General features: G+C 33.3%; 2 protein-coding genes across 2 annotated transcripts; both read right to left on the reverse strand.

Annotated features, from left to right (window-relative positions):
- Positions 1–2,101: 2,101 nt before the first annotated feature.
- On the reverse strand, positions 2,102–5,450 carry LOC130801633 (auxin response factor 10-like). The gene is made up of 3 exons (XM_057665512.1): positions 5,313–5,450; positions 3,682–4,738; positions 2,102–2,880 (listed from the first exon to the last, which is right to left on the reverse strand). Exons 2-3 carry the CDS (start codon positions 4,714–4,716, stop codon positions 2,398–2,400), a joined length of 1,518 nt encoding a protein of 505 aa, XP_057521495.1. The 5' UTR covers positions 4,717–4,738; positions 5,313–5,450; the 3' UTR covers positions 2,102–2,397.
- A 2,303-nt stretch (positions 5,451–7,753) lies between these two features.
- LOC130801635 (GCN5-related N-acetyltransferase 4, chloroplastic) lies at positions 7,754–12,673 on the reverse strand. The gene is made up of 3 exons (XM_057665515.1): positions 12,327–12,673; positions 10,990–11,389; positions 7,754–8,367 (listed from the first exon to the last, which is right to left on the reverse strand). The coding sequence occupies exons 1-3, from the start codon at positions 12,517–12,519 to the stop codon at positions 8,079–8,081; spliced, it is 882 nt and encodes a 293-aa protein (XP_057521498.1). The 5' UTR covers positions 12,520–12,673; the 3' UTR covers positions 7,754–8,078.
- Positions 12,674–13,159: the final 486 nt, after the last annotated feature.

Here is a 13,159-nt window from a genome sequence, read left to right on the forward strand (position 1 = left end):
ACAAATGCACGGTTTCATATATTTAAAGTTAATAATCAAAAGTCAATGTTTATTTAACTACTTTTAGTCGAATTAGATGAAAATTGATAGAACTTTATAATTTTAATTTCCGGTTAAACAAGTAAAAGTAACAAAGTAATAATTATTACTAATTGATTTGCATTTTAACTATTTTGCTTTAAGTAAAGGGAATCTTGTCATCAATTAAAAAATGACTATCAACTTAATTTTATATTGATTCGATCGTTAGTAATTAGTAATACGTAGCCGAATTCTATTTTAAAAAAAAAATCCGAACCCGATCTGTACCCGACAAAACCGAAACAATTAGTAACCGATGGCAACCCGAGAACAATTAACACTCGACATGAACTTCAACCGAAACCGAACTGATGCTAACCCAATAGCTTGAATAACAGATCTCCAACCGAACCGTGACTAACCGACTCAAACCGAGTGTGACCCGTTGCAACACACAGTCGGAATACAACCGAACCGAATGACGTCTGTCCGAAACCGACCCGATCACCCGAATGAACACCTCTACAAATTTTGGACAAAAATTAAACTTATTCATACTCACTTTAATATTTTTATAATGCTTATGTACCCTCAATATCCTCTACTAACTTCAATTTAACATTTTAATATTCTTTATGGTTCCCACATTATTTCCCACTAACTTTATATAACTAATTTTTATTAGTTGTGGTCTTTATATTTTTTCCACTAACTTTTTTTAATGTTTTTTAATGCTTGTGGTCCCTATTTTTCTCCAATCAAATTTATTATTCAATTAAATAATATATATTCACTATCTAAAATATTCTATTTTTCTTAATCCCTGTGAACATTCTTTTTGGGAACTTTATTAGGGAACGAAATGAATATTTAATTTATATACAATAAAAAAAGGAGTGATATTTCTATGTTTTTAATCTCAAACTTTTTTAAAATTAGATAAAAAATTTAACTAGTTGAAAAAGAGATGGTCTAATAAATATTTTTGAAGTTATACATTATTTTTTTAGAAGATACTTAAATGTATATTATATTTGTATTACATATGGTGAAACATTGAAGAAAGGTATTTTGATTGGTAACAATATTTCTACCATATTTTATGATTGATTTATCATAATCTATCAACACTTCAAAGTACAATATAAATATTATATCATATTATAAAACAATAACATTTCTATTATATTTGGAGGATAACATGATTAGAGGTGGGGGTTTTTCAAATAGGGTTAATTTTGTTTCTCTTAAATATCTTGACAATTTGATTATATTTTATTGATGAATTATTTCGAATAAAAGTGGATCAGGTCGACTCATATTCAATTTTGGATAATCGGGTTAATTTTGTGCAACTCTAGATTTGCTGCATTTATAGCTAAGGTGTCTTAGAAAGTAAACATGACAAATAGGAGGGTCTAAAATTTATTATCAATTATATCTATGTTTTATTAAATTTGCTAATTTTTATTGTGAAAACTTTTTACATATTCCACAAATTTAATGAGATCTTGTATTGCAATTGGTATCTTAAAAGTTAGCCATAACTATTTGGATTAGTGGTCAAAATTACAGTGAATATGTTCATAACTATTTAAGTTGAGGTTTGCTTGGATTTCATTTGTTTGATTTATCATTTATTGAGTTAGCTACATTTATTCATTTTTTAAAAGTAGTGGAATCTAACTCATCAATAAACAAATATATATTTTATTTGTCTATTAGTAATAAATAGTTTATCCACCAAATAAACTAATTTTTTACCATATTAAAGAAATAGTACAGCAAGAATCAAATCTTATATCAATTTTAAAAAAGGAATTTATGTTTAATTCTCGTTGTTTATTTTCCTCCCTCATGGAAAGTTCACCTTGAGTTGACTATTTAAAGTGAACTCTGAATTAAAAAAGTGAAATATAAAGTATGATATTCAAAGTTACTCTGAATTTGCCGCATTTAACAAGAACACTCACATAAAATGGTCGGACGGAGTAGTACAACATTAAGCTTTAGCAAATCCCCACTTCTTGTAAGGCAAAGTGCCATCCATCCCACCAATAACCATAAAAAAATAAAGATATCCTGACTGAATTCAAACTGTTGGCATTGACAAATGGAATGGGCTCCTTGCCATTTCAGGGCGAAAATCCACTGAAATGGATAGGAGCCATTTCCTTTTATAGTTTGCAAGTATCAAAATGAAATACATGAACACCTAGAATAGTTAAACAATGATGATATGTTATTTAACATTCACCAAAATAGTGTTAAAAGAACAAAAAAAACTTCCTAATCTAAAGACCTCATTCTTCGAATTCTAGCATCGTCTTATAGAAGGCATCGAGTGAATTCGATAGTCGTCATTGTTGAATCGAATCATTGGGCAATCTTTATGAGTTTCCCGAAAAGCATGAACTTTGGTGTGAGTATATCATCTTTTTCCTTTGGATTTGTTGCCATAGTTAGAAAAGAAGATATATTTTCACTTAATTTTGGTTTAGATTGGAGAAATTTCAAATCTGGTCCATTATTTGAAACAAGACTAGAATAATTCACTTTGTTTAGATGATCAGACAAGAATTGTCTAAAGTGATGAGCTTGCCTGGCTCCCTGTACACCTGCAGGAACCTCTAATAAGGAGCCACTCGAACTGTAAGCACCGCCATTTCCATTTCGGTATGTCGTTGCCATCGAAGCATGGTCGGGAAAACCAATTTCGGGGACTTGAGATTGCCGTTGCTTCTTTCTTGGTGGCGACATTGGCAACATATGAATTTGTGGCGTACTTCCCACTGACTCTACCGACCATGGGTTCACTTGCTTCACGTTTTGGAGCAACTCCGGTTCGTCCCAACTCACCTGTTTTGTTAACACCAAATTATTAGCAATTTGATCACAATCACTACATTTTTACTCAACCAAACAAAAGCCTTAGCCCTTAGGGTGTGTACTTTCGCGTAAGAGTTTAAGTAGCTCTTACTGGTATAATGAGGATAAACCGCTACTTTTAAAAGATATCACTGTTAGGTAAACGTAGCATTTAAGTATTTTAGTGGTGTATGTAGCAAGTCTTCATATTACATTATAAAATCAAAAGTCTCTACAGTTTCCTCAACAGATTATATTCCAACAGCTATCATAACCGCTATCTTTACCGAACATGTAATTAGACTGCTACTTTTGAAAGATCTCAGTTTAGTAAAAATAGCAGTTTAAATAGCGTTTAATGTTGCATGTAGCACAATTGTTATGTTAAGTTAAGCCAATGAATCATTCCAACTCACCTTTTATGTTAAGCCAATGGTTGCACCAAATTTAGCAATATGATCACAACCACTACATTTTCACTCAACCAAACAAAAGCCTTAGGATTTAAGTAGCCGTTAGCGGTTTAATGACTTTTTAAAAAAATCATTGTTTGGCAAACGTAGCAATTTAAGTAGCATTTAGTGGTGCATGTAGCAAATCTTCATATTACGCTATAAAATCAAAAATCTCTGCATTTTTCTCTAACAAATTATATTCCAACAGTTACCATAACCACTGCCTTTACCGATCAATTACAAATTAAACATGTAATTAGACTGCTACTAAACATCTAACACCAACAACTACTAAGGCAACTAATAGCTACCCTACGGAATGAACTGAATCAAGTACCTGAAGAAGTCTCCAAGGTGAGTTAGGCCAGTGTACAGGATCAGCAACCTGAGCAGAAGACACAGTTCCCATAAACCAACTAATACGAGACGAATCCTCGGTCTCAAAGGCCATCTTAAACCTCATTCCAGGACACCATTGTAGCTGCATTGCAGACCTAACAGTCTCGGTTTTCACAAAAAACTCTGGTGTACTTGCTCGCGGATAGTACACAACCTCAAACGGTTTACCAATCGCAGCAAGATTTAAAGCTCGAACTACAGATTCGTCACTCTCACTACAACCCAAACTTTCAACTACTTTACAAGGATTATGATCATCATTTCTAAAAAAGGGTGAAAACCCTCTACTAGGAACACTTAATAGGTCTCTTTTCGGTCTTCGAATCCCGACAAACAAATCCCCATTTTGAGCCCTTAAAAACACAATAGAATCCCCAGCAACAAGCTTTTTTTGATTAACAAAATTACTCCAACCAGTAGTTAAAAGATGTCTCCTAGGAGTCCCCCTATAAATATGTCTAAATTTCCAAGTAACCCCATGAACATCCTTAGCTAGAATAGTCTGAACCGGCGGTTCAGCTGAATAATCTAATTTAGGAAATATAGTTTCTGCACAATAACGAGGAACAGAAAATCCCCCTCCATTATTAGCATCAGATTGAGTTAATGTCTTAGCAAAACTTGCATTTTTTTCTAACCCATTTTCTAAATCATGTTTTCTTAAAAACCCGTCATCACAATTAGAAATTGTCCCATTTTTTAAGGGTTCTAACCCAATTTTTGCATAAACTTCATCATTTTCTTGATGGGCTAAGTATTTGATTTCAGAAACCCTACAAGGGATTAATGGGTTTAATTTTGGGTAGTTTTTTAGATCAATAAGAAAGCTATTTGTATTGAGTTGAGCATGTTCTATATGACCTTGTGGGAAATATATGACCTTGGAGTTAACCATTGGCATTTCAACCATTCCTCCTGCACATGCTTTCCATAGTTCTGAATCCAAGCTACTTTCTTTACTTGGATACATCATCTTACTTTGTTTATCCTTCTTTCTGCATCAATCAATACAAAACAATAATATTTAGAAAAACATGACAAATATGATTGATTTTCAAAACATAATTGCGTAATTGACAAATGGCTATTAGCTGATCTGATTTAACTAGTTGGTTCGATCAGCTTGTTTAAAAATAGCAAAATAAATTACTTCAATAAGCTAATTATATAACTAGACAAAATAAATTAAAATTCTTAGATAAGCTATTTCACCCAACATAAGAGGTGTGTTTGGCAAGCAACTACTAGTTGATTGGATTACTAGTTGATATTTCAAACAGCTAATAACCCAACTATTGATTGGAGCTAAATAAGTATTTTAGTTATTTTAAACAGCTAATTACTTAGCTATTTTACCCAACACAATGACGTGTTTGGCAAATGACTAATCGTTGATCGAATTTAACTAGTTCAATTAATTTCAAAAATAATTGTTTCAACCTGCTAATTACCCAACAATCTCTTAACGACTAACTAAAAAAACTAAAATTACCCAATAACCGATGTTCTTACTTCTTATACTTCTTAGGTGGGTTGATGAAGGAGCTAATAATGTAAAAAGATCATTACCTTTGTTGTTACTTCTTAGGTAGGTTGATGAAGGAGCTAAGAGAGATGAGATAATGGATTTAGAGAAAGAAAAGGGTATAATCCAAATGAAATGGGAATATGGTGAAAGTACAAAAAAGTGAAGCTTTAACGTGAAATGACGACAAGGAAGTTCCGTAGAAGAAGGGGAAACTAAGACATTTTAGATGGGAGCCTTTGACAATTGACATCAAAACGTGTGACACTTTTTTTTATTATTATTATTTATAATATTTATTTCTTGGATCCGAAAATACGGGTGTGTTTTTAGGTTGACCATTGGAACTTTATTTTATTTTTATTTTTTTACTGAAATTATTATTATTATATAATAAAAGTGGATCAGACAAAGAAAGTTCTATTCTGCTAGTTTATTTGTTTTTGAAATTTTTAACAAGTTTCAAGATTTTTTGATTAAAATATATTTACTTATATAATGTTTGAATTGAAGATTTGAAGTATAGAAACTTTTGAAAATGGAGTTTTTTTAGTTAAATCAAACATTTTTTATTTACATATATATTTTTTTATCTAATTAAATCTTTTTTTCATATATGTTGCCTATCAATAATGAAAATAATAAAACCATTATGTTTATAACATTCGAGTACACCAAGTAAAGTGGAGACCGGAGAGTATACAGCGAATATTAATGAAAAACATGGAATTTTAAAGTGGAGAAGCAAGAAGTAATGCGCAATAAATTAGCATGTACTAAGTCACTATTAGCCTTTGTTTATAGGCTACAAATACAGGTGATTAAAATAAATTCGATAATCCGATATTTACTCGATCTTATAATTAAATCTGATTTGACCCGACGTCAATATGAATTTAAAATAATGTAAAAATCAATGTGGGTATAACACTTAATTTAAAACCGACTCAAAACACATAACCTGAAATCGACCCGATGACCCGAATAAATACCACAAGCTACAAGTAGAGTTTACTCCTTTAGTGGTAGGGATTAGGGAATAGAATTGAATAGAATAGGGAAGGGAAGACAAGAAGTAGAGGCAATAAAGTAAGTAAAGTAAATGTCCGTAGAACACGGCAAGTCCAAAGGCAAAGGCAAAGAAATAGGCAACTAATGTGCTTCTATTACTTCTAACTGCACTGATTAACGTGCTTTCACTTTAATTGCTCTTTCAATTCTTATACTTAGATATTCACAAAATTTATACACAAAAATTTTTATATAAGACATTTTCACCATAAAACGCTTTTTATATATATAGATTGAATAAAACAATAAACATAAATTATTATTTATTTTGAGTCATCGCATAAAAAAACGGTCTGTACAAATATATTTATTATTAATAATATGTTGAATTCCATAGAAATGTAGGAATGCCAAGTCCACTCCAATCTAGTCCATTCCATAATTCGGAATCTTTTCCACTCACTGTTCCAATTCCATACTACTTTTCTGTCTTTCTTTTTAATATTAATTAATAATTAATACATCCTAGATCTAAAGTCTTCTTGCAAGTCTTGTAAGACCGTCTTATTATTAGAAGGATCTATATAATTAATTGATTTCACTGATTAATTACTTTGAGATTGTTAGTTGCATCATAAGTTGAAATCATATAATTAATTAATTTTTCTAATTGATCATTTTAAGACAACCATCAGTTTAAGGAGGGTATGTGTTGCATCAACACTTCTCGCCTGAAGGATTCCCTTGTAAAAGGGTATATGTTAGAGCATACAACATATACTGAAGCCTAAACCATCAACTCAAGCGTTTAGTTAAGTCGACGACAAAAGATTGATGAGTAAGCAATGAATTGTACTCCAGTAAAAGCTTTATTTATAAAATGTCGTGGTAAAACTCTAGTTGCCCCTTTGGTTGTTTATATAATAGTAGTGTTGGTAATGAAAAGTTACTAAAATTTAAATTGGAAATCGCTAATTTGATTATCTCATTTTCTTCACAAAATTTATTTCAAGAACTATTTTCAAGAGATTGCAATACTTTCTTTTTTAGTATGTCCTTTTAACTTTGCTATTATTTTAGATGATGATCCCACCACTTTCCATTTTAGTGTGTCTGTAAGAATTTATTACTAAAAATGATATTTTTTCTCACAACAGTAGCAATTTCAAACGGGACAAAAGAAGTGCTTATCTTAGGCAAGTTTTAAGTTGTGTACAATCTTCCAACTTCCAAGTATGGCCTGTATTGTTTGTTTGTATCAACTATCAACTATGAAAACCACAACCTTCTGCAGCGAAGGTGTACAAGATACCATAATATACAATTGTTCATGACTAAAAATGGGTTTCAATAGATAGAAACACAGTTCTAGTTCCGAGTTCTAGGAACAGCCAGACTGGTACATGTTGGTTCGGATTTGAGCTCTTGCTCACTCCTCATAGTTTACACATGAAATGGAACAAAACGAAGGAAATTACACGACAAAAGAAACGAGATTTGATCATAGAGGCATAGCATTACAAGGATACGACAGTTACAAAGTTCATTTACAAGAAACGAGGACGATTTTATACAAGAATAAATTCCGATCACTCCTCATAATATATACACGATACGGAACAAAATGAAGGAAATTACACGACAAAGAAACGAGATTTGATCACAGAGGCATAGCATTACAACGACACGAGAGTTACAAAGTTCATTTATAAGAAACGAGGCAGATTTTATACAAGAATAAATTCCGATCACTCCCAATGCTCGCCTTATGTATATAATCTCTTCGGACTATTCACAACTTATGGGGTAATAGGAGCACTTACAAGTTTCATCATGAAGTTGAACTGGACATCTGGGGTGGTCTTGGGTTGAGGCCAATTCGCCCCCTCGGGAACTTTTATGCATTTAAAACCCTGGCTCTTGTACAAATTTGTAGCCCCCGGGTTGTTCAAATCACAATGAAGCGCAATAGAACGGCAACCCCAACTCCAGGCTTGAGCCTCTGCCTTGGCAACGAGTCTTTTTGCTATCCCCTTTCGTCGAAACTTCTCTCGAACTGCCACATTTGAAATGTAAGCTATCCCAGTCCTGTCACGGCATTATATTGTCAGAGTGGTTCTTAAATTCTACAATTCCAAAAATATCTGCAGTAACTTCATAATCTGGTGATAGAAGGATCCATTCAATGCTGAAAGCTATAAACAGATTTATCTGAACGAGATCCAATTAGCTTACAAACGACTTCATCATAGAGAATGTCATCCCCTACTTGCTATATAGCGTGAATTGAATTTAATCTGTAATCCCCTACTCAACGCTGAATCTGAAACTAACACTAATTATAGGTAATGAAACAGAGAATCAAGAACTGAGAAAAACCGAGTTTCAGAATGGTTGCTTGATTTATGCAGACCGCTAACAATTTTTACAAGCGCTCATTTGAGAGGATAGTACTCCCATTAGAAATGGCTAAAAGAAATTCTTTTCTGAATGATCTCCCAAAACTGACTACACTCCTTATGCTATATATTCTTTCACAAATTCTTGTATGAGACGGTCTCACTGTGAAACGCACCCCATACATACGTTAAACTAATACAAAGTATTAGCATATAGACTTCTTGTTTTGAGCTCACCCCACCAAGAGAAGTTCTCTCACAAGAGTAGCTCATATTCTTTAGCTTCTTGTTCAAGCCTTCTATTGAATTCCCAGCAAACAATTCTCCAATCTCACTACCCATAATAAACTATCAAACTCCAAAACTAACTTAACAGCTGCTTGGGAGAAATCCCAGAGACAATCCTCATGTTCACAAGGCCAACTGTGCACAAAGGCACTCAAGGTTTATAGAAGCATTTGATTTGCAAATCAATATCAAGACACACGAACAATAACTGCTATAACAAACCATAATAGAAAGCGGTGCTATTCCCAGGGAAAGCATGTTTCAGGGTTATGAAACATCAGAACTTACATGCCGTATTCCCTTAGGTGAAAATTTCTGATATGGAAATCTTATTGTCCAGTTGTCAGATTCAGTATTATAATAAATACTTCAGTTTACCCTTCACTCATTACAGAGTTATTAACTAGTCATACCACCTCTGCACCTGCAATGCATAGAAAAAAACCGTGGATGTCGTCATGATTGCGTAATGGTCGCGATTTCACGGGCACGGCACAACGCGGTGTTTCGACTGTTTTGCCAACATCACAATGAATTGTTAAGTTGAAGAAAATCCATTCCATCATGATAATTCGAGTTTTCTAAAATAATAAGTCCTTTGGAACCTATTACTCAATTAAAAAAATTAAACGGTAATGTGTTAGCATAACAGCTTATAATGGTTGTAAGTTGTAACTCCATCTCCATGATCTTATTCACGGTCATGTAATGGTGTTGTTGCGGTTTGAAATCCATTATAAAGTGGGGAACGGCCTCATTTTTGTTCCATGTTGCAATGTTTTCTTGTTTCTTGTGTCCTTGACGACTCGTCAGCCAGCAACGGAGAGCAGTGAAACAGCATCAGAAGCACCGATTACTTGTCGGCAGGCCTCGAATTGTTGAGTGAGCTTAAGAATTTTAGTCCTAAAATTAATGTAATTAATTAGAGTGTCCTAGTGTAGTAAGGGAAGCTTTTACTACCGGATTCTTGTGCAAGTTCTTTTTACTTGGTATCATTTTTGGCATTCAAATTTTATTTTAGTTAGTAGTGGATGAAATGGGTGTCTTATTGTAAGTTGAATTATGACTACCAAAGTCTTTTATTTAGGGAGTGAATTAGTATATATAAGGCTTAACATACAGATTTCATCAGATTAATGAATTGAGAATTTAAGTTCAAACTTTGTGTTTCGCAAAAAACATATATATACACCAAGAGAAGGTGGAAAGATTCCGAATTCAATCAATTCTTTTACGAGTAGATTGCTAAATGTAGATTGATGTAGATTGCTAAATGTGGTTAGACTTAGGAGTTCTTTGTAGGTTTCACTTTTGATGTAATTGTTCTTGAATGTGATTGCCAGTTTTATGTCATTGCCATTTCCAAACACCATATTTGAATGCAAACTCATAGGCTCCTCTCTCCATACATGGAAAAACCTAAATGAGGTGCTATTATTCCCATATTCCTTCAAAGAAAATTTACTATTTGCTTTGAAGCTCTTATTTTATCTTCCATCTAGATGTAGACACCTTAATCTAAGAGATTAAGACCATATCAAGAAAATTGGGGTCAGGCTAAAACTAGAGGGCTAAACATATCATCAAGGTTACTCTAGTCATAATAATCTAACCAATAAAAGGAAGTTAAATAACTAGACGAATTCTTCAAATACCATTTATGATGGAGCCAAGGATTCGACGTATTTGGTTTTTGATTGTAATAGACTAAAGTAAGATTAGTCATAAATTCATGTCCTCTTCTTTCTTATTACATAAGGGAGCATATTGTTATTGCAAGGAATGCACTATGTACTACCGACTTCCTTTTGCCTGCCAAGGAGGGTGCTATTTTAGTGGCATGAGGACAATGAAATGTTTTTGTATTCTTCTAACACCAAAATATGAAGCATTTAAACATATAACAAGAAATTCCATGCACCCTTAGAGATTAGAGGATGAATCTCAACTTCCTAAGCATCATGGACCACTAAGTCAAAGAAATGATTAAAACATGATAAGTTAACTCTCGATTAGAACGCACCTTCGCTGCCTCAATGGTCCTTTTCTAGGCAGGAAATCAGCAACAGTATCGACAGTTAATATCCCAGCAACTTGACCTCGATTTAGAGAAAATTTAGCATCAAAACCTCCAAATTTGAGATCTTCGGTCTCAAAGTGGAAGATATCTGCAGAGCTACCAATAACAGCAACCAAACAAGTTCTTATGCAACCACTAGGAACAGGGAATCCAAATACCATAGCCACGAGTCTATCAAGCCTCATGACGAAATCCAATGGGAAAGAATATTCAGGGAAGAAGGAGCTACAATGTGTTTCGACCACTTCCCAACAATCATCCAATCTAGCTTCCCGAACAACTACTTGAGGTGACACGGATGGAAACAAGTCTGCCACTTGACTTGCTTGACAAACCCATTTCCCTTCAATAGAGAGCATCACAAAACAATAAAACAGGGAACTCATAGTAAGAACTACTAATAATTCAATGTTAACAACAATCCTTGAGTAAAAAAATCAATCTTGACAAGTTAATAGTTTACCACAATCTTGAGAAAAAAAACCCCCAAAGAAAACTTTCAGGTAAACCTTTTCAAATAGTTATTCATAAACACTCTAGTAAAACATCACTACAATCTTAATAAGTCAATATGTTACCCCAATGTTCATTTCAAATACCCAAAAAGGAAACTTTCATGTACACCATTTTAAATACTGATTCCTCCGTCCCATTGAGATTACTACAATTAAACCCCCAAAGCTCACACATTATAAGCATAATGTAACAATCTCAGTGGGACATTACTATCTTGACAAGCCATGACGACAATATCTTACCACAATGTTCCTTGGAAAAACCCATGATCGAAACTTTCATGTTTCTCTTAAATCTAACAACATGATGAACATTTAACAGTTTCCCATAATTCTCAATAGTGATTAAATTAGAACATGGTTTTGAAATTGCCCATGTTCCTCCTCATTAGTCAATAGAACATAATTTTGCAATTGTGAATTGCCCATGAATCTCAATAGTCATTGCTAGTAACAAAATCTCTAAGTCACCACAACAACATTTATCAAAAAAAAAAAAAAATTCATAACACGAATATGATTCAAAATTACTGAACAAACGACAAGTGGGTGTTGTTTCGGTTGAAGGAAATACTGTCTTTTTTTCGGGGCAAGGTCTTGGGTTTGCATCTCACCAAGTTCTCCCCTTCCCTCAGTCTACCCTATAATCAAAAAAAATTACTCCAACTAAACAAACACAAAGACTATACACAATCAGAGAAAGCAAAAACATCACTCATCTACAGCTAATTGACAACATAAAGCTTAAATTAAAAAAAGTGAGACCTGGAAAATGGGCAGACGAAATAAGAAAGGGATGATCAAGCTTAGAATGAGCAGAGATCTTGGAGGAGGAAGAAAATGGAAGTAGTTTGTTGAAGGAGAAAGAGTTATAAAAACAATGACAGGAAGAAGAAGGAGAAGAAGAAGGAGAAGATGGTGTTAGAGAAATGGCAATACCAAGTGCTACTGACCGCATCTCCCACCTTCTTCTCGCTCAAATCTAACAAGTTTGGTTTTGCTGTAAATCAAAATTGAGGCTGCAAATGCAAATCACTTCATTTGATACAACCACCGTTTACTCTCTTAGATTTTTTTTTCCCGCAAAGGCACCCAACTAATAATAATCTTTGAAAATACGATAGGAATGACATGTGGGTAAAATTTGATTACTTTTCTATTGTTTTTTAGATAGTTTTGAGGTGTAATTGTCTAGAGTACAGTTTATAAAGGAGCTCAAATTAATTAATCCTTATTATTAAAATTTAGTTTGTGCTAAGTATCTTATCATTATATGTCTAAAATTTGTATATTTATTTGACATTAATACGATGAAAAAAAAATTATATGATGCATAGTTGCAAAAAATAACCATAACTTTATTTATATAAGCCTTTTTTTTTATGTTTCGCCTAGGGTCCAAAAATGGTTAGGAACGGCATTGTTTCTACTGTTGTCCCAAAGAATGGGTATGAATTTATTAGGTTGTGGAGGATATGACTCTGAGTTAGGACTACTCTTGTGAGAGATCGTGAGACGACTTCAAATAGAGAGCTCATATTCTTATAGTATGTATAGCTCATGAATGAGACTCATCTCTCGGTGAGACCGTCTCATAC

The sequence above is a fragment of the Amaranthus tricolor genome, chromosome 15, assembly GCF_026212465.1.
Source record: "Amaranthus tricolor cultivar Red isolate AtriRed21 chromosome 15, ASM2621246v1, whole genome shotgun sequence".
Classification (NCBI taxonomy): domain Eukaryota; kingdom Viridiplantae; phylum Streptophyta; class Magnoliopsida; order Caryophyllales; family Amaranthaceae; genus Amaranthus; species Amaranthus tricolor.